This window comes from Physeter macrocephalus, chromosome 11, assembly GCF_002837175.3.
Source record: "Physeter macrocephalus isolate SW-GA chromosome 11, ASM283717v5, whole genome shotgun sequence".
In the NCBI taxonomy this organism is placed as follows: domain Eukaryota; kingdom Metazoa; phylum Chordata; class Mammalia; order Artiodactyla; family Physeteridae; genus Physeter; species Physeter macrocephalus.
The window spans coordinates 137,926,961-137,948,469 of NC_041224.1; the positions used below are offsets into that span (position 1 = coordinate 137,926,961).

At 46.1% G+C, this 21,509-nt stretch overlaps 1 protein-coding gene across 2 annotated transcripts in view; it reads left to right on the plus strand.

Moving 5' to 3' along the window:
- The first annotated feature begins 294 nt into the window (after window positions 1-294).
- The window catches only part of PELI2 (pellino E3 ubiquitin protein ligase family member 2), a 207,476-nt gene continuing 186,261 nt past the window's right edge, over window positions 295-21,509 (plus strand). For both annotated transcript variants that reach the window (XM_024134062.3, XM_055088449.1), the window contains exon 1: window positions 295-726. In XM_024134062.3, the coding sequence (XP_023989830.1) occupies window positions 650-726 (77 nt within the window). In that variant the 5' untranslated portion in view covers window positions 295-649. The remainder of the gene's footprint in view (window positions 727-21,509) is intronic.

Below are 21,509 nucleotides of genomic sequence, written 5' to 3' on the forward strand. Positions count from 1 at the left end.
CCCCGCGCTAAGTTTGGTAAAAGAAGCGAGAAAAAAAAAAATAGAGCTGCTCCTTTAAGAACTTCTTTTCCCTTTTACTCTATGTTTACATAACACCCAGGCGATCAGCAGCGGGGCCCGAGGGGGGCGGGGAGAGGACGTGGGCGGCCCCACGCGCCGGGGGAGGGGGCGCCGGGTGGGCGTGGGGGTTGCGGGCGTCTCGCGGAGGGCGGGGCGGCTCCCACCTGCCCGCGCACCCGCGGGGCGGCTCAGCGGTCCGGCCCCCACCCCTCCCCCGCCCCTCCCCCGCCCGCTGCCCCCGCCCCTCCCTAGCTCTCTCGCTCTTTCCCTTCCTCCCTCCCGCGGGGCTTCGGCGGCGGCTGCGGCTCCGGCGCTCGGCGCGGGTAGGTCCCCCTGCTGCCTGGTTCCATTTGTTGTCGAGTCCGGCTCGGGGCAGCCGCGCTGTGCGGAGCTCCGGAGAGCCCGGCAGGGCAGCCGCGCAGCCACGACGGAGCAGCCGCGGGATTGGCCGCCCCGCGCCCCCTTCGCCGCCGTGCCCTTCCCCGGCGCGCTCACTCCCTTCTCGGGATGGGATTGTAGCGGCGGCGCGGACTCGGCGGGGGTCGCGGCGGAGGCGACGGCGGCGGCGGCGGCAGCCGAGCAGGGCTCCATGTTTTCCCCCGGCCAGGAGGAGCACTGCGCCCTCAACAAGGAGCCGGTGAAATACGGGGAGCTGGTGGTTCTGGGGTGAGTGCGGGGGGTCCCCGACCCGGGGAGCTTGGGGGCGGGCGGCGAGCGCTCCGGGCTGGGTGGCAGCAGCGCGCCCGCAGCCCCGAGCAGGGCCAGCGGGGTGGCTCGGGTGCTCTGTGGGGATCGCCAGGGCGCTTGGGCCGGCGCGAGCGGCTCGGAGGGCTGGGAGGGCTGGGACGGCGGGGGCGGGGAGGCGCGCGCGGGGCGCTGTGGCGGGCACCGAGATGCGCTATCCGCGCCGAGGACGGTGGCGAAGGAAGTGGCGGATCGCGGCCAGCCCGGGGCGGCGGCAGCGGCGGGGACTGGGGCGACCCCGCGCCCCGCGGGGCTCAGCGTTCGGGGACCAAGTCGTCGGCGGTACCGCAGGGATAGGGGCTCGACTTCCCTGCGCGCCGCAGGCCGGGTAGCGGGGGTAGTGGCCAGGGCTGAGGCACCGCCGTCGCAGGCACCACGCGGTGTCCGACGACACCCCCACCACCACCACCACCACCACCACCTTGGCGAAGCTGAGAGGCCCCCGGGGGCCCTCTGACCCCGCTTACTGTGAGCCCGGGGCCCGGAACTCCAGGCGCGGCACCGCCGGCTCGGCCGCGGCGGGCGGTGTGATCCGCGCGGGGGGCGTCCGCGGGCAGCGCTTTGCGTATTGTTATGGAGACCGCCTCGGCAGCCGCAGCCCGAGGGCACTGAACTGTCTGTGACTCGGCCGGGAGTGTCCCGGAGTGGGCAGGAACGCCGCTGCCCCCCACCCCGGGCTCCCGGGCACGGGGCCGCATCCCTTTCGTCCCTGGGTCCTGGGATTCGGCCTCGCAGATGTCCTCCCAGCGGCGGGGAGCTCGCCAGCCTCACCCGCCTCGACTCCCTCTCCGCTTGTGAACACCACATTTTGAAGATAGTAATTATCTGCAGTCGTTAAACGGCAGCAATTAGAGACTTCATCTACTTCCTGAGTTTCCTTGTGACATTTCTATTGTTTACCCTTAATAAGCTAGGAGAAAGGCTTCGCCTGGATTAAAGCAGGGTAAAGTGGGCAGTGAAAGGGGAGCGGAGTGGGGAGGGGAAAGTGCGGGGAAACTCGGGGGAAGGAGCAACTTGGGTTTAGTATTGGAAGAGAAAGGATTATTTTTCCCTTTGGATCTGTCACTCCTGAGAACCCGCGCTTTTGTCCTTCTCTCTTGAAAGACCTGTATTCTTAACATTATGGGTGCTGAAAGGTAGGCTTAGCACACATGCGAAGAGTCATGGGTATGGAAAAACTCAGGGCGCTCTGAAAAACGTGTTTTGATAACTGAATACCTTGAAGTAAGTGCCGACTTAAACATAATTTTAAAAAGAAGAATTTTTAAGAGGAGCTTCCAGACACAGCTCAGCTCTGTTGTCCAGTCCTCCTTACCTTGTCGCTACAGTTTTAGGTGGAATATCATTGGAAATCTCATTACCTATTTGGAAGCTGTTTGCAGATAAGCATTTTTCTCACCTGCATCTAATTGCACTTAAAAGACAGATATCAGGTTTCACTGGAAGGAGAGAGGAATGGGAGGAAGAAAGCCAGAGTTTAGCTTGTTTTATGTAATCTCAGCCCAGCCTAATTTTGTGCAGTTTGGTTTTGTTTGTGTGGCTGGCTTCAAAGTATGTTTAACATTGTGAACCTGACACGAAAGATTAACTTAGGCCAGGACTTTATTTCATTATTTCCTTTTGAGGAAATCGTTGTTGAGATGTTTCATGAAAGCCGTGTGTGAATGGGCCTGGAGAGGGTTTTGTGTTCACAGCTGGAAGTGCAGGGCATTCCAAAGCCCTGAAAGGGATTGTCCTAGTATCACAGGCTTACTCTAAAGTAGGCTATGTAAATGCGTTGCCAATTGCATGTGCTCTGTCCTTTAAGAATGCTTTTCCAGGAGACACTTCGTATGACAGAGTTGGCGCTTACATCAATACTTTGGGCCACTCGGCAGTTATTTGTGCACCTACTATGTGCCAGCACTGTTTAGGCATGCCGGCTCCAGCAGTGAACAAGGAGGTTTCATTTCAGTGTGGAGTGGCAGCTATAAACAGGAGGAAACATGTAAGCAAAGGAATAATAAATGGCAATTTTGGGTGCTGCCAAGTTCTCAGCAGAAGTGGGTTAGCTTGGGAAATGTCTGTTTTAGGCAGGTCTTGCTTCTCTAGCTGGGAGGTCAGGGAAGGTCTCTCTGAGGAAGTGAAAGGTGAGTTGAGACCAGGTTCTGAGAAGATGCTAGTCTGGTTTTTGAATACTTCAGAAGAATTGTGGCCTTTTTCTGTTTTTGAGAGTAGTTTTCTGACTCTCTAGCGATATTGAACACATTTGAAGAATGCAGGGGAAATGGTGAAAAGGTAGGTAGACTTTAAAGAGACCTTTATTAATCATCATCCTACCCTTAGGACTTGAGACAGGGCTCTCCCTCTGAAAACAGCAGTAACGATCAAATAAAAATTATTATCAGATTTGCATGTCTGATCATCTAGAACATAAATAATGGCAGAGAATTCTAGTAGATTTTCTCATTGATAAAATTAACCTTGAGATCTAAAAATGCCCAATATTGATATTGATAGAAGCTTTTTGCTTATAAAATACAGTGCGTTTTTCATTTAAAAAATAAAAAACTGTTGTGTGGTAGCCCTTTTTGTTCGCTTCTGAATTTCATAGTAAAATGTTGCTAAGAGGTCCTGGAGAGCAGACTGAGGAGCTACATATGTATATGTCTATATCCATATATAGATGCTTCTGCGTCTTTTCGTGCTTTACACAGTATTAAGAGAATTGCCAGCTAGTTAGGATTTTAGTAGGGTCATCATTTTCTTGGCAGATTGGTAGAATTTAATTATTTCATGATTTCAACCAGTGAATGCATCGTAGCCACAACTCTTTGTTGTGTCCATTATGTAATGGAAGGTAGAGAAAAGGACTGGTCTACCTGTCAGGTCTTTTTCGCTGTTAATTTTAAACCTGGCTAAAATGTTAAAGTTGGGGAAGTGTGTCAGGGTTTGAGAGGCAGTTCGGTATAGTTCCTGAGGAGAGGATGAACCAGCAGTCAGGAGACCTGGATTGAATTCCTTTCTTGCCCACTGGCTTTGTGATAGTGGCTTAGTCCCTTACCCTCTCTCTGTTTCTTTAGAAATAATGAAATATGATTGGATTAGGTAGTTGTCAAGGACCTTTCTGGTTTATACCCTGTCATATTGTTCATTGGCTGAAATGAGGAAAACATATAGTTAACATAGTCTAGGTAGCCCAGCATGTGTTGATTTTGTATATTCTTAAGATGAAGGTGTTAGAATTCGAATGGGAACTGTGTTTTTTTTGTTGTTGTTGTTGTTTTTGCGGTACGCGGGCCTCTCACTGTTGTGGCCTCTCCCGTTGCGGAGCACAAGCTCCGGATGCGCAGGCTCAGCGGCCATGGCTCACAGGCCTAGCCGCTCCACGGCATGTGGGATCTTCCCGGACCGGGGCACGAACCCTTGTCCCCTGCATTGGCAGGCAGATTCTCAACTACTGCGCCATCAGGGAAGCCCGGAACTGTGTTTTAATAGCAGAAAAGATTGATGCTGTGATTACTTTTTTGGAAGTAGAGATGTGCAGAACAGGCATTTTTAAAAGTTGTAATGGTATACGTATATTTGGTACATTGGTGTTAGGTTGTACATGAGGGTGTTCAAAATTTGGTAAAACTTTCTGTTCCAAGTTTAAGGAAGGCAGTGATGTTTTGAAATTAAGCTCAGTGGGCAGAAATAATCAACATAAGGAAGAGATAATCTGATGCTGAAATTTTAGAACTGAAAGGGCCCTAAGAGGTCATGGTACATGTTCAGCTCTTTAATTTTACTGAAGCAACTGAGGCTCCTGGAAGGAAGGGGATTTGTTCAAGTTCATAGTTGAGCTGGATCACTACACTGCCGGGTCACTGTTTCCCCACTTCAGGGCAGAGTCCAGCAGTGCTGTTAGCAGAGTCCAGTCAGTTCCTCAAAGCTTCAGTTTTTTTTGTAACTTGCATGAGGGGAGCTGAATCTCTTTCTGGATTCAATTTAAAGCATGCAGCTCTCTTGCTGACTAATGGCCCATCGTGGTTTCTGGAAAAATATTGCTTACTCTTAGTTCCCCTCACCTCACAGTTGAATGGATAATGCATTTTGCAAGACTTTCTTTTTCATTTGATGCTTCACAAAATGTATTTTTATTGGCTCTCTCATCCAAAGGTTTTTAACCTAGGGTCCACAGATGGAATCCAGGAAGCCCTTGAACTTAGATGGGGGAAAATCATCTTTATTTTTACTGTATTCAAACTGAGATTTAGCATTTCACTCCATTATGTGTATAGGCAACAGATTTGTTAATACATTAAGCCAGAAGTACATATATTATTGTATCACAACTTAAAACTATCTTGATAACCAAGTATAATTGATTCCATTTTTAATCGTTTGTATTGTGTTTTATGCATTTAAAAATATTTTTCTGGACTTCCCTGGTGGCACGGTGGTTAAGAATCCTCCTGCCAATGCAGGGGACACTGGTTCGAGCCCTGGTCTGGGAAGATCCCACATGCCGCGAAGCAACTAAGCCCGTGCGCCACAACTACTGAGCCTGCACTCTAGAGCCCGCGAGCCACAACAACTGAGCTCACGAGCCACAACTACTGAAGCCCACGTGCCTAGAGCCCGTGCTCCGCAACAAGAGAAGCCACCACAGTGAGAAGCCCGTGCACTGCAACGAAGAGTAGCCCCCGCTTGCTGCAACTAGAGAAAGCCCACGTGCAGCAATGAGGATCCGACACAGCCAAAAATAAATAAATAAATTTATTAAAAAATTTTTTTTCTGAAAAGGGCTCAGTATACTTTACCAGACTGCCAAAAGGATCCTTCGCACAAAAAAGGGTTAAGAATGTCTACAGATATGACTCAAACATATTGTAATTGAAACTGACCAAGATCTACAAACGGTTAAAGGTTAAAGGTCGGGGGTGTGTGCCTATTTCCCTGTGGATTGTGTATTTCCCTTTGGATTGGATTTTTATCAGGTAAGACAAAGAGGACTGTTGCTGGAAGAGTTTATGGTCTTTATTTTTTGAAACAAGCAGCTCCGATTTCTAGATGCCCATTTTTGTCTTAACCTTGGCATTTTGCCTTGACCCCTCCCCTTGGTAGTAATAAGAAACGTTAAAATACATCCTAACACTTTTCCTTTTCTCATCGTCCTCTCTAATTTGGGCCCAGACATCAAACACTAGTGTCCTTTATAGACTAAAAGGTCTTTGAACTTAAAAAAAAAGAAAACAAAATCTTTGCTGTCACTCAGCATGTAGGGTGATCTGTAGAGCTCAGCTCTGTTTGTGTGAATGGAGTGTCTACTTCTGTAGGCTATTAAGGGTCATGATGTGACTGGCTTTGGGTTGCTATATTTTCCTTTACTAACTTTAGCCTTGTTTGGAGTATGTGGCTGTCTGTGTGGTTTCTTGTCTGGCTCTCTCAGATTTATTTGTTTCTCTCTTTAACACACCAAGCCTGAAACCTTCATTAGGACTTTTCATTTTCAGTTGTATTTCATCACATGATCAATATTTGGGGATGCTTTAGGTAAACAAAAGTAAAACCAGGTTGATACAGTTTCCAGCACCTTTACCAAAACATATTTTATCAAAAGGATAAAACATGTACACAGAAAAGACCAAAAAACCAAAAACATGCCAGTTGCTGTATTTGAGGGAGACCAGTATTGTCACATTGAGGCAGTGGTTTTGTGTCTGTTGTGTGGGGATCAGTAAGGTGGGGCCATAGACTGTCTTTGGAATGGAGACAGTAGCTCTTGATGGAGTTCCTTGGTATGGGAGAAAAATAACTGAAAAGGAATTTCTGACATCTTTTGATTTAACTAAGGGTTTCCCCTGGGGTGAGCAGAATCTATAAGAAGAAAGGCAGTCGAGGGTAAGAATGATTCTGTTAATAGTTCTTATTGAGCTTACTGTCACTTTTATCTTCTGGAAAATAAAAATAACGAGAGCAGAAAGTGCTTCATATTTGTTAGCTTTATCGAAATCAGCTGTTCTCAGCCACCTTAATATGGGATGATCAGTTTTGAGGTACATGGCCGGTAATTTATGACACGTAATAAAGTGTGGATCTTTCAAATGATTCCAAAATGTCCCATTAATAACGTGATTTTACCCACTCGCATCTGCTATGTTTTCCCAAGTGGGAGAGAAAGGGGTGGAGTTACATCAGGCAAGCCAGGAATTTATTCATTCAACAAATATTTATTGGGATTATGCTCTTCCAGGCATGGGGGATACAGCAAGACAAGGCAGACACGTGAATTGCTGTCTTATTCTTGTCACAGCCCTTTAGGGAACAGCTAGTACAAATACACAGTTCATTTATTTATTGCACAAATATTTGAGCATCTGCTACGTGTCGGATGCTGTCCTTGGCACTAAGGGATGTAGTGGTGAACAAGACAGGTATCATCTCTGCCACTGTGGATCCTGCATAGAAAGCAGTTTCGGGTATAAGCTGTGACAGGGGGCACATTAACAGGGTCACCTAACCATGTGCCAGGATGAGAAGGGGATAGCCAGGTGGAGGTAGAGGGAAAGATTGCTCTAGGAGGAGGAGTATTCTAAGACCCAGAGGTGAGCACACATGCTCCTTTGAGGAATGGAGAAAAGCCCCCAGTGACTAGAAGAGAGTGGTTGGAATACATAATGTGAGAGTTGAGGGTGGGAGGGCAGGTCCAGCAGGATTCGGGACTTTATCCTAAAGGTGTGTGAGGCTGTAGATGGATTTTCAGCTCTGAAACTTGGAGTGGAGAAGGCACTTCTGCAAAGAGGGCTGCAGCAGCGCGGGTGGAAGGAGAAGCCCAGGCAGAGAGGGACCGTGGCGTATGGGAGCCAGCTGCTGTCTGGGTTCCAGTTTCTGGTTCCTGTCTCTCATGAGATCCAGTTGCACCCACTGTCCAGGGTTGCAAGTGACCAGCCACTCATTCAGTGACTCAAAACCACTGACTGAGGACCAGTACTGCCCCAGACACTGGGCTGCATACAGTAGGAGTGAGACAGACAGCCCGCCTGCAGGGAGCTCACCTGTGTGTGCGAGAGGTGGGTGGTGCAAATGAGTCAGCATGCAGGTAGATGCAGCATTTCATCTCAGAGAGTGTCGGGAGGAAGATGAAGCAGGATAAGGGGAAGAGAGTGCTTGTTGTGGTGGAGGACGACTAGCCAGGTCAGGTGCTGGGGATGAGGTAGTGGGGGGGGCCCTTGTAGACAGGAAAGTCAGGGGAAACTTTTCTGAGAAAGTAACCCTGTATCCTCTGAGAGCCCCCCATCTTTTTCAGTTTTTATTTACTTTTTTCCGGTTTAAGCCGCCCTGAGTGGGTTTCACTCTTACGGCCAAAGGATTCCGAGTATTCTATTAGTTAAGGAGGCAAAGTATGTAAACCATTTACCAAAGGGAAAATAGAAGTGCAAACAAGTGGAAGGACATACATTTAACGTCCCTAGACACGCACAGGGTTCAGTCCGATGTGCTGCTTGCCACGTGCCCAGAGTGGTAATTGCATTCCACTAGAGCTCATTGAGAAGGTCTGCTCCTCCCTCCAAGAAGAGTTTACCCTTTGAGGACAAGGGGTGACTTCTACCCCCCTTGGAGTGCGAGGTATGCCTTTTCAGGTGCATAAGAGGTTGGGTTTCTCTGGCACACTGCAGCACCCTGCTCAGCTCAGAGGTGTCTCTGGGGCTCGGTGACTGTTTCTCGATTTGGAAGGAACGCAGATTCTGATTCTGTAGCACAGCTGCAGTTTTGTAAACAGTCCTCCCAACCTTAAAGGCCCAAGTTAAAGGCTCCCTGCGATACTAAACATGTACTTTACTGACATCAGATAGTCCTGTTTCAACTTTTGTTTTTCTTTTTGTCAGTCACCTAACAGTCATTTTGTCACCTGCAGAAAGTTCTGCCTTGAAGGGAAGCAGGCCATCTGTTCCCATTCCACCAGCTGCTGGGAGCTGCGTTGCAGTGCGCCAGGGTGGTGCTGGAAGGCCGCGGTCATTAGTGCCTACTAATGACTAACGACGGCTGGGGGGTACAAGCCTCTTGGATGACAGACCTAATAAATATGCATTAGGGGTATTTTCAGCAGCAGGTTTAAGACTATACTGCAAGTCATTCTCGATTGACGTTTTATTTCCAGCCGTCCACATAATGCTTCTCACTTGGAAACACTTAACTCTTGTTTGTACCCTGCTTTTCTTGCTCTGTGTTTAGGATAAGAATCATTATTTCAAGCTCCGTGCTGCCATTCTTTTTTTTTTTTTTTTTTTTTTTTTGCGGTACGCGGGCCTCTCACTGTTGTGGCCTCTCCCGTCGCGGAGCACAGGCTCCGGACGCGCAGGCTCAGCGGCCATGGCTCACGGGCCCAGCCGCTCCGCGGCACGTGGGATCCTCCCGGACCGGGACACGAACCCGTGTCCCCTGCATCAGCAGGTGGACTCTCAACCACTGCACCACCAGGGAAGCCCTCCCATTCTAATTAGTACTGGTTTAGCAGAATCCAACCAAAGCAGGCAGTTGTGTGTTTGGCTTCCAGGCTGTTGGTATGAAACGGCTGTTTAGTATTACCAAGTCCCTTCGAGGAGCCTCCAAGGCCCCTCCTCCTTTCCAGTCCATACCTGGCCTTCTTGTGCTGCCAGCTACACAGTTGTGGAGCGCTCTAATTATAATCAGAACTTGTGGTGGGTGAGCAGTAAGGATTTTCTGGAGCGCTCAATTGATGAATCGATGACCTTGAGGAAATGCCCTTTTTGCACAAGGACCACAAACACAAAGAAGTGTGCTTCTTGCCAGATCCCAGAAACTTACAGACTGGGTCCTTGCTGTGGTACTTGAGACTGCATTAGGGTTTGGGTGCTTTTGTTTTTACATGCTCTTGGGTAGAATTCAGAATGGAGTCTGTAGTTTTGCTCTATGGCTATTTGTATAGGGTATGCAGGAGAGCTATTGGAGCGAACAGATAACTGTACTATGTGTGTCAGCAGTTTATGCTTCTCAACATAAACTGCTTGAGAACTATTTTCACATTCTTGAACTATTTTCACATAATAAGCATTCAGTTGTTTGACTCTGTAAACCATTCAATGAAAGAGTTATATCTAAAGGCCATGTATTGAGGTGGACACTACCCAACTTTCCCAACAGGATTTGCAGCCAGTTGGAGATCAGATAAGATAACTCAGGGTTTTAACTTAGTCCCACATTCTTCCTCTGTCATCTTCAAATACAGCCAGCATGCTGGACCTCTCTCAGGTAGTGAATCCCCTCCCCATGCATCTGAGCTAGTTTTGTGATTTGCTTTGACCAGTCTTTGTGACAGAGGTCTGTGACTTTTGGATGTTGCCTTAAGGGGTGTTGTAGCTTCTGTTTTTGTTCTCTGTATTAGTCTGCTGGGGCTGCCATGACAAAATACCACAGACTAGGTGGCTTAAACAACAGAAACTTATCTTCTCATAGTTTTGGAGGCTGGAAGTCCAAGATCAAGGTGTTGGCATGTTGGGTTTCTCCTGAGGCCTCTCTCCTTGGCTTGCAGATGGCTGTCTCTTGCTGTGTCCTCACATGGCTTTTTCTGTGTGGGTGCCCATCCCTGGTGGTCCTTCCTTTTCTTATAAGGACACCAATCATATTGGATTAGGGCCCACCCATGTGACCTAATTTAACCTTAACTACCTCTTTCAAGACCCTGTCTCCAAATACATTCACATTCTGAAGTGTACTGAGGGTTAGGACTTCAACATATAAATTCAGTCCTCAACATCTTCTTAGAAGGCAGCTGCCGTATAAAGACATCTGACTACCCTGCGGGAGAGGGTGGCCCTGGTGGGTGAGAGATTACAAAAGGAGAGGAGGCCTGGTCATCCCCCAGCCATTCCAGCCACCCAGCTGAGGCAGCTGACCTGTGAGTGAAGCCATGGTGGCTTCTTGGTCCATCAAGCTGCCCCAGGCCACACTGCATGGAGCAGAGATGAGCCCTTTCCTCCTAGTTCTGCTGAATTAACGAATTCTGAGTGCCAGTTGTCCTTTGAAGCCATTATGTTTGGGGGTGGTTTGTTACACAGCAGTAGACAACTGAAACACCACAGTATTACATTTGCATGTGGTTCAGTTGTCAGATCTGACAGACTAACAGGAAATAATTCACTGAGTTTTTGTTTCTCTCAGGTTATTGATTATTTTAATAAGCACAATTTCAGCCTTTTAGATGAGTTATTCCAAACATTAAGTACCGTATGGCCTGAAAGCCTTAGCTAACAAAAGCAGTTGTGGAATAAGTTTATCATGTATAAGTCATCTATGATCTCTTTGCATTCATTAATCTCCATAATCAGTATTATCTCCTGAAATTCATTGAGAGCAGGCAGTTGAAGAATGGCCGGGCTGAGCTGAGAACCGTGCTTCTGGAAGACTGGCGCATAAGCAGCTTTAACCCAGGACAGCTAGTGCATGACGCCGATTTTCAGCCTTTTAAAGGCCACCCAACGTGAAATAATAGCACTAACAGAAGTTTGAGGAGGGGAGGTCATCTATACTAGAATCCTGCAAGTACAGGGCAATGAAGAGCTCATTTGTGTGGGTTGTACCTGTCTGTGACTGTCAGCGGTAGGAAGGAGGTACAGTTCCTGAAATACTTCCCAGGTTTCGTTTACCCCATGGAGCCAAGTTATATGCTGGGTAGGAAGCTAGCAAAGGCAGAAGGTGGCTCTGGCGTGGTGAAGTCTGGGCTGGGCCAGTGTTTTCCTTCCAGAAGGAGACAGTTGTGACAGCAGCCGAGCTGCCAGCCACGTGCATGGTCCTCGGGGTGCAGAGAAGGAACTACAGGTGTAGATTCTGCCAGCGACTGCCTTCAAACTGAGCACCTTGCCGAAAAAAGGATTCCTGTAGTAGCTGAAATGAATGGAATGTCTTAAAATTCCCCAAATTCTGTTTGGGAAGTTTTTGTTTTTTTTTTTTGCAGTACGCGGGCCTCTCACTGTTGTGGCCTCTTCCGTTGCGGAGCGCAGGCTCTGGACGCGCAGGCTCAGCGGCCATGACTCACGGGCCCAGCCGCTCCGCGGCACGTGGGATCTTCCTGGACATGAGCACGAACCCGTGTCCCCTGCATCGGCAGGCGGACTCTCAACCACTGCGCCACCAGGGAAGCCCTGTTTGGGAAGTTTTAACACTTGACATTTTTAATCAGAAGGACTGAAACATGTAAAATGAAAACTTTTGCATTCAAAATTTGTAAACTAAGTGTAAACAAAAGAAACTTAAATACACTCCCAAATGGTGTATTTTGTAAGTTTGTAGCTTTTATAATTTTGGAGATTTTAAAGCTTAAAACTACAGTAGAATATTTGGGATACCAAATATATAGGTAGATATATGTTACTGCACATGTATTCTGTATGGACATATTTAATTAAATGTGGGACTCACTGTACATACTAGAAATTAGGCAGTATCTAAACATATGCAGTAAACTTTAAACCACTCAGTACGTGTGAGGTGATTGCTGTTTTGGTGATGCCGATGATCTCACATTTAGGAACCCACATAAGGAAATGCCCTCCAGGGGCCTACATCTAAGGGCAAGACAAATAACTAAGCAACAAATCATACATGGTGTTGAGGAGGGGTGGATGGAGGGAGCCGTTATTCCAGGTGCACTGCTTGCCAGGTTCTTTTGTTTTTTTTTCTTAATCAGTCCCAGGAGTTAGATTTCATTATTTGGGACATGAGGCCTCAGTTCAGGTAACTCATCTTGTCAGTGGCAGGGCCTGATTGGAAGGTAGGTTTGTATTGCTGTGAAGCCCGAGTCTTTCCACCAGGGTGAAGGTCAAAGGCATGTGTATTGCTAGGAGATTGGGAAAATATCCTGGAGAAGGCAGCCCTTGAGCAGAGTTTTAAAAGGGGGCCTGAAGTTTTATAGAGCAGTAGTAGGAAAGGTGTGGGGTTTAGGAACTTTGAAGGATTTGGCTGGAGGCTGAAGGGCTTGGGGAAGGAGATGAAGTTGGAGTATCATCAGCTGGGTGGCATCTACTTGCACTGGGGATACAGAGGGTAATAACACAGTGGTCCCTGCCTTCCTGGAGCTTATCGTCCATCAGGAAAGAGGGACTTTAAGCAGATTAGGCTGGCCAGGTGCTGCCACGAGGTACAGGGCTTCATGAGGGTGTACTGTAGGGGTCGGAACTTGTTCTTGGGCAGAGGGAAGGATCCCATTCAAGCTGAGATGGAAAGGCTGAGTAGGAATTAGCTGAGGGTCACGAGGGAGAGAGCAGTGTGTGTAGAAGCTGAGGTGCTGAGAGACATCAGTGAGTTTGGAAATTGCGGGGTTGGAGGGCCAGTGTAATGAGAGAGACTTGGAAGGGAAGGCAGCATGGACCCTGTAATGATATAGGCCGCCAGGACTGGGAAGCCTTGACAGCATTTCGAGGAGTTATCCCACATGGAGATAGCAGTCACATTTCAGCTTTCTGATCCACAGGTTGGATCTTCTTTGAAATCTCCAAATGGGTCTGTGTTTCCTCTTTTGTAGTTTATTTCCCCCTACCTTTGTCTCCCTTCCCCACCAAGGGACAGTGGCTTTTGCTGGGAAGAGCCCCCTCCTGAGAGATGGCTGTGGTGGGATAAAGCCGTCACTCATTCACTTGGTAGCATATTTTGGAAACTTGTGCTGGAACCGATGGGTATTTGGGGGTCAGACCCCACCCAGGAGGGCAATCAGGGATCAAAGAACCTTTACACACTCAGCCAGCTGTCCTCTAGAGCCTCGCTTTCCCCAAATGCCCAATAGATGGCATCCCACATGCATTGTCCCCTGGGCAGAGAGGACCTGCAGCACCACAGCCCTCCTTCCCCTGCTCCGAGGAAGCTGAGTGTGCAGACCATCCAGTGACTCGCCCTTAGGGAGGATTACTGGGTGCTCCTCCTCCTGGCTCTTAGTGAAGCCAGGGTCTTTGACTGTCTCTGGCTGAGCTGGACCAGCAGCAGAAGTGTGGGCACGGGACCACATTGCCCACAGACCAGTGTCTCTGGTTGCTCGGAGAGCAGAGCAGAGGAGACTTATATTCTTGCGATGTTGGCAGTTTCTTCGGGGTCTCTGATCACTGCCCTGCTCGCTCCTCGCTTGCATCTCAACTTTTACCTTGTCCTCAGTGCCTTCCCTCCTTTTGAATTGAAGTGGAGGTCCCTGGTCAGACGCCTGCGGTTTAAAATCATCCTTAAAGAGGGAGCATCGGGATGCGAGCTTTTTATCTTTTTTTTTTTTTTTTTTTTTTTTTCTGCAAGGATGAGGAAATTCCAGCTAGGCTGCTGCTGCTTAGCAGCTGGGTTCTTTCTCTCTTTGGGGGAGGCGTGCCCAGGGCTGGCGCATGGGTGGCGGTGACGGTGTCTTGCTCTTAGCCAGGTCCTGTGCAGAGCCGCTTGCGTCCGACCTCTTTAAATTCTGACCAGGGGAGGTGGGTACCATCCCTCACCATGTTATAGATGAGGAACTCGAGCCACGCATGGGGTTGAGAAGCTCGTGCAGGATCGCTGGACTATATTATGTGGCAGAGCTCTGATTCGAACCTATGCCTTTCTGACTCCCGCACCCTCGTCCTCAGGTCCTGCCTCTACTGTATGTCTGAGCAGTTTTGTACCTTTACGTTTATTTTTTTAGCCAGACCCTTTCCATACTCGGTATTCTCTTTAAACACAGTGACACAAAACTTGACTCGTTTATGTAGTTACCAGTGAGGTTGAATTTTGTTTTAAATGTTTCCAACTTACATGAACTGTTGAGGCGGGGTGGAAATTGCCTACATATGTGCTTTGCCCACATATGTGCTTTGCCCACTTAGGCATTGCGCCTACTTACGTATTTTCAAAAAAATCAAATATATGATCTCCAGAGAATAAAAACACGAATCCTCCTCATATCTGCCTTCTTATACCTGAATATATTACAGTTAAATTAATGCTTCAAGGAAGAGCTGCTTTTATAAATCCAAAATAATTCAAAGTTCATTTTCTCTAGTTTCAAAGCCAATTCATTGAGTTATTTTTCTAATCTTTAATCTCGTTAGTTGTGGCATGCACCCCTGAAATCTTTTTTCTTTTGCCATTGCCTGTGATGACTTAGGCTCGAGTTTGTATTTTGTTTACAGCTTGGAAAAGGAGCTGCCAGCCCTTCTCTTCTCGAGTGAAGGTCTGCCTTTGCCTGGGTTCTCACGTCCCTGTGTGTTGATTTTTTCCCTTTCTTGTCTCTTGATCTTCCTGTTAGTGTCGACTAAGGGGAAAGACCTTCCCCACTCTCTCCATCTCCTCCCTGACAGTCCTTAGTACAACCTGTCGCAGCAGTGGCACTGGTTTAGTTAAGCCGAAAACCAGAGGCCAACAGCAGGCCAGGAAAAGTGCCTTTTATTTGCTTATTCTGAGTGTTAACTTAGACCAGATGCCAAGTAAGGCTTTGATGAAACTGTTGACTTAGAGCCTTCTGGAAGCTGGTGTAGCTTTATGTTGTACAGTTTCGACCTTCCTGTGAGGGCAGTTAAGCCTTTTCAGTTACAGATGTGGTGAGATGCACACGACCCAGGGTTTCTAAAAAAAGGTCCTTAACCAAGAGGTGTCCTTAGATATCAGATGGTAAAATAGCAAAGGACAAATATAGCCTCTTGATATGCAATATTAGATGTTATATGGGGGGAAAAGCAGAGACTTGGAAGCTCTGCAGGGAAGTAATTCAATCAGGAGGTTCTGATAATGTAATAAACTACACAAGGGTGAAACTTGAGTGGTTTATGCACTACAATGCCCTTCAGTTGAATTATTGTCCTATAACAGTTGTCTGCCCATGTACTACTGTTTTAAATATTAAAAAATAGCACAACTCATCTTTTCCCCAGATGGGAGAGAAAAGACACAAATCTTCATCACCTTAGTAATTTGTGTACCCTCCTCCCACCCTGCAGCCCCACTTCCCATGACTGTCAAAGCTCATGTTTTGGGTTTATTAGTTGGAAATCCTGGCCCTGATATTTAAGCATACAGACTCCGTGTTGGATGAGAAATACCACTGCTCCTTGTGTGTGCCGAGGAGTACAGTTTAGCCGGGGTGGTGAGCCTGCAGGCTTCCTTAGCTCCCAGGGGACCCCCTGGAAGAGAAGACGTTCTCCCCTTCACCCGTTCTTCAGGGGCGGCTTCTTCTGTTGGTAGTGCGGAGGTCCCAGCAGGGCTTTCCCCTTCGTGCCTTCTCCCGGCTGCTGTACCATCTACTGCCTGCAGGAGGCAGTAAGAACTCCGGGTCCCTTGCAGGGTGTGAGAGGCCTGCCAGGGCGCCCCGCCCCTGCCAGGTGTTCAGTTTCCTCAGGCCTCAGAGGAGGTGATGTCACCGTCCTTGGAGAAATGGGGAAGCGGAGATGCCTGGAGATTGAGCTTCGCCTAGGAGCCTGCACAGTTAGTAAAGGATTTGCAAGCTCAGGAAATTTGAATCCAGGTCTCTCAGATTCTAAAGCTTATGCATATTGGACTTCTCAGAGCCTATACATCTTATGTCGTTATCAGTAATGCCTTTTGATAGCGTTCTGAAGGGTGGAACGCTTAATGTTTGGCATTAGATTCTGAAGTTGGGATTATAACAATAGAAAGGCTGGCGATTCCCCTCTGGACCAGCCGGGCTGGCGTACACAATGGTGTAGGCGACAGCCCCGCGGGGATCCGACCCTTTCTCACTACTTGATGGCTTGTCCTCTTATACTTCCCTTTGTGTTCCTCTCCTTCAGGGCCACGGGAAGGGTCAGAGGATGCCTGCCCCTGTTTTTCCTGTTGCCTCCATTGAGATTAGATTCAGACAATAGAGCTGCACTCTCTCAGGAGAAGGGCTCTCCGTAGCCCTTAACTCTCAGTTGAAATGAATCTTTCTCTGATCTAATTGGGTTTTTTTTTATACATTTGAATCCTCACCCATGTTAGTTACCATAAATCACGTACTCTTCCATTTTTCTTGTGTAATTATTTCACCCCAATTTCTTTTAGGGTTAAACCAGTTTTATTTACTTTATTTTTTTAAACATCTTTATTGGAGTATAATTGCTTTACAATGTTGTGTTAGTTTCTGCTGTACAACAAAGTGAATCAGCTATACATATACATACAACCCTATATCTCCTCCCTCTTGTGTCTACCTTGAACCCTCCCTATCCCACCCCTCTAAGGTGTTCACAAAGCACCGAGCTGATTGATCTCCCTGTGCTCTGTGGCTGCTTCCCACTAACTATCTATTTTACATTTGGTAGAGCGTGTATAAGTCCATGCCACTCTCTCACTTCGTCGCAGCTTACCCTTCCCCCTCCCCGTGTCCTCAAGTCCTAAACCAGTTTTAAGTTGTGTGTCAGATTCTTGTAACTTTTAGAGGTTAGCACTAATCATTGACACTAATCATTTAGGTTTCCTCCACAGATAAATTTGTAAATGGAATTTTTTTTAAGGCAGACCATTTATATTCAGGTAATATGGAATTAATTTAAAAAGCTATATGCTGAGAAAATGATATATAGAGAATATTAATGAAAATTTTGGAAGAAGGAAGAAAAATGCTAATCATGCTGTTATTTTCATTTTTTGAACATTCACTTCTAATATTGTCTCTGCTGAAAAATATTTTATATATATACTTCACTTATATGTAGTATATGTGCTGCTTTTTAAAGTATTAACTAACTGACCTTCATTTTAAGAGAATTTACTTAACATTAGAAAGACATTTAAAGTAAGCCAAACATTTTTTTATCAGAGCAGATATGTATGAATAGATAATCTAACACAAATTCTGCTTTTTTTTTTTTTTTTTGAGGTGGGTTTGCAGTATTAGAATTGCCATGTGATTTATAAGGTCTCTGTTCTAACAGGATACATTGGAGGAGGAGAAATACAGGGTTATTCTAGCCATTGTTTGAGGACTTTAAAAGATCTCTAAAAGGCTAGTATGTATGCTAAGGGCGTGACTTCTGAAATCAAGTTTCTTAGGTACTTAGATAAAAGGACGCTTTGAAGGATACCGAATTCTGCATGCGAAATGCACAGTCAGGCCCAGGATAACATACTTCCTTGCCCTTGGGGCATACTTTCTGGCCCCCTCCATTATGCCCCCCCGTTATGAGTTCGTAGAACTTTCTCTCTCTTCTTTTCTCAATGGCTTTCATGCACGTGGTTCTCTCTGCTTGCTGCATCCTGCTCACCTGCTAAGGTTGAGCTCAGGTGTCATCTCCAGCAAGATGCCCTTCCTGACTCCTCCTCCCTTTCCCTCCAACCAGAAGCAGTTATTTCTAGTGAGCTCTCTGTGCCTTGTAAATGTTTATTCCTTTAGGACCCCGGTCAGGGCAGGGCCTGTGTCTCCCTCACCCGCACTCTGTCCCAGCGCCTCACTGGAACCTGACACTTGGTGGAAGGTCAAGGATGTGGATGAGGAAATGCCGCTCTGGAAATATGAGCATTCTAACATGGACGGCCTGTTCCCCCTTTTCTTTGCTCCCTGCTCTGACTTTTAAGAAAGGATTATGTACTTTTCAGTAAGTATTTTGTGTATTTATATTTCTTTAATGAGCTTCCTAAAAGTATTCTCCTGTTTGCATCTTCCAAGGTAAATTGCAGAGTTCTTCGGTACATGAACGTGATGAGCACTTGTTGACAGTTGACTCTTTGGCCCTGAAATGCGATCGTGGTGAATTTAAAGTTTTCCTTTTAAACTTAAAGAGAAGGGGTTAAAGTGGCTGAGTACAGGGATGTGTTCTGAAGCTGACAGGAATTTCAGCTTTCAGCTTTAAATGTAGTATTAAAAATCTCCCTAGAAAAGTCAACAAATCCAAACACACTTTGACAGTGATAAATCTTTATTTTTACTCAAAATTAGTTGCTCTGGTTTCTTATCTTTCCACTCTGAAGTCACAGATAAATATTCTTTCCATTATTTTCTCCTGATATTTATCACAGCTGGCTTTTGTGTTTGCATGCTGGCGGGGTTTGTGTACTTTCTCACTCTGCATCTTCTACTCTCCAACTCCTTTCCTTTGATTTTTAGAGAGCTTTCTGCTTATAAGGTATATATGATGTTTGCTGTTCAGCCAATTTCGTGATGTGTTCTTTTTTCATGTCCCTGCAAACATCCTTGCTGTTTGTTGACTTTTCCTCCGTTCTACCACGTTGAGTACAACTCGTTATATATTTGAAGCAAGACAGCTGGGGTGCTCTGGAAGCCAACTTGAGTTTATTTTTTCATTCCTTTTCTTTGTTTATTTTTTAAAAAGTCGTTATCACGAGGAACCAGAAATCTTGTCATTAAACTCTTATTTCTTTTGCCGGAGAGAGTTGTGTATAGCAGGGCAATATAACCCATCTTTCTTCCCTGGTTTTCCTTTTTTCTGCCCCCCTCCCACTCCCAATCCAATTTCCCACCCTGGCGTCAGTTTAGAAGTTAGAATTCTCCAATGAATATTTGTCTCCTTTCTCCGTTCCAACTCCAGTTCTTAGAGGGACCATAATAGATAATGAAATGTCTAAAATTCAGGTTATTCATGGGATTTATAACAACTAAAAAGGCAAATGCGGTGATATTTTTTAAAAATCACCTACACATTGGAGAGCAGCGTGGCGATTATACATTATTCTGAATTAAGGTCCTTCTTCGTGGTGTCTCTGCAACTCCAAAGCTGTATTCTAAGTATCAAACATACACAAACCTGGTTCTGTGAACAGAGTGCTGACTCATGACTTACCAACAAGGAGAAAGGAAATGGTCTGCTTCTCAGTGTGTGCACGATCTTTGGGAGTAAGCTGCAGTCCATATGATTTGTGGATTGTGGTTTCATAAAATGGCTTAATGAATTTGTTCATTTGATTGGGTTATAATAAGAGAATGTTTTATGGTATTTGGCTGATTGTTTTTGCCTTGTAGGTTTTCTTTCTGGTGTATTATTGGGCACCTGCTCTCAATAAAATTAGGATCTAGAAATTGCAGATATTTTCTCAAAATGGGAAATAATGTTTCGGGATGGTAGCTCAGTGATTTTGGTGGAATGTTGGTGGTTGATGAGTCAATGTATTACTGAAGATCCGTCTAAAGTGAGTTTTCTCCAAGAGCTGATATTTTTGGCTTTCTGTTATAAATGTATTAGCTATACATGGTGACTATTACTAAATTGAAAACAGCCTTTATTTTTCTCGTAGGATACATTTCAAAAGCTAGAACTCTTGTCACTTCTGTACCAGAAGTAACTGAGTAAAAGAAGACTAACAATGTGCTGCATTTTCTGCTTATCAAGAAAACTTAGCTACGTAGTTAATAACTTCAGCTTTTACAGTACAGATCTCAGAATGCTTCGGGAGTGGCATACTTATGGAACATTGAAGTTTTATGTTAACTGATGATTAAGCAGAAGTCTCTGTAGAGGATTTTTTTTTAAGTGAGATATAATTTGACATATATAACATAGTAGTTTCAGCTGTACAACACAATGATTTGATATTTGTATGTATTGTGAAATGATCACTGTAGGAAATCTAGTTCACATTCATCACTATCCATAGTTACAATTTTTTTTCTTGTGATGAGAACGTTTAAGATTTGTAGATTAAAAACAAATTACAGTTCATGATGATGTTTTTCCAGATACAATATATGGAATCTGCTTGAGTCTGTCTCTGATGGGTTAGGCTTGCCTTATTGATTCTTCTTAACCTTAGCAATAATTGAATAACACTGTAAATTTAAAAGGCAGAAAACTGGGACTCAAGGGAATCCTCTGTCAACCCTTCTCAAACATTTTATTCCTATAAGTAAGATTTTTAAAATAAAAATCACTTTAGAGGTAACTGAGCTCTCTATAAGAGCCAACTGTAGGGAAGGTATTTCTGTTGGCGGAGGGCTCCACTGGTGCCCTTACGTTCAGCATATTTCGGTTTTCCAGTATCTCCCAGAGGGTGGGGTGGAGTGTTGAGGTCCACAGCTTCTTTGATCGTGCCCCGAGGCTCTGGATTTAGATAGTGTGGCAACAAAATATTTGCTTCCTTGGAGCGTATAATTTAGAAGCATCAGTGCTAGCTGCCAGATTATATTTTTTAACCTTTTAAACTGGTGGTTTTGCTTAATGCATTGGGCTGTTGAAAACAAGATTAAATCAGGGTTTCAGCTGAGGAGGACTGGGACCAGAAAGGAAAGCTAGAGATGTCATATGTGATATATCATTCTCCAGGGCCGTTCAGTTAGAGGGATGCCTTTGTTTGAACAAGAATAAAAATAGTTATTGAGTACCCCAGCTCACTGACCTTGGTAATTGTGACATCCTCTGATGTAATTTATTGAGTGCCAAGTGTTTTTAATTGATGGATAAAGCATGGGATTTATATGGGACGCCTGCCAATGGTCTCACTCAGAAGTTGAATGCGTGTCTTTCTTCTATTCCTCTTTCTTTTCGTCCCCTCCTTCTTCCCCCTCTCTTCCCCTCCTCCCCCTCTTTTCGTAGGTGTGCGCTCTGAGATCATTCCTTTCCAGGGAGATCTTGGCAGTTTGCCTTTGGCAGCTTCCTCTAGGAATCTCCCGTGAAGAGCCAGCCAGTGTAGTTAGTCTGTGTTCCATCTCCCCCTTGAAAAGCCCCGTCGCTCTTCCCTACCCTCTGGATGGAGGTGATGGTTTTGTGGGGCTGGTCCTACGTCAGCTGGGAAGGTTTGGTTGGGTAGTAGCATAACAAGGTGAATTTCCCCCACCC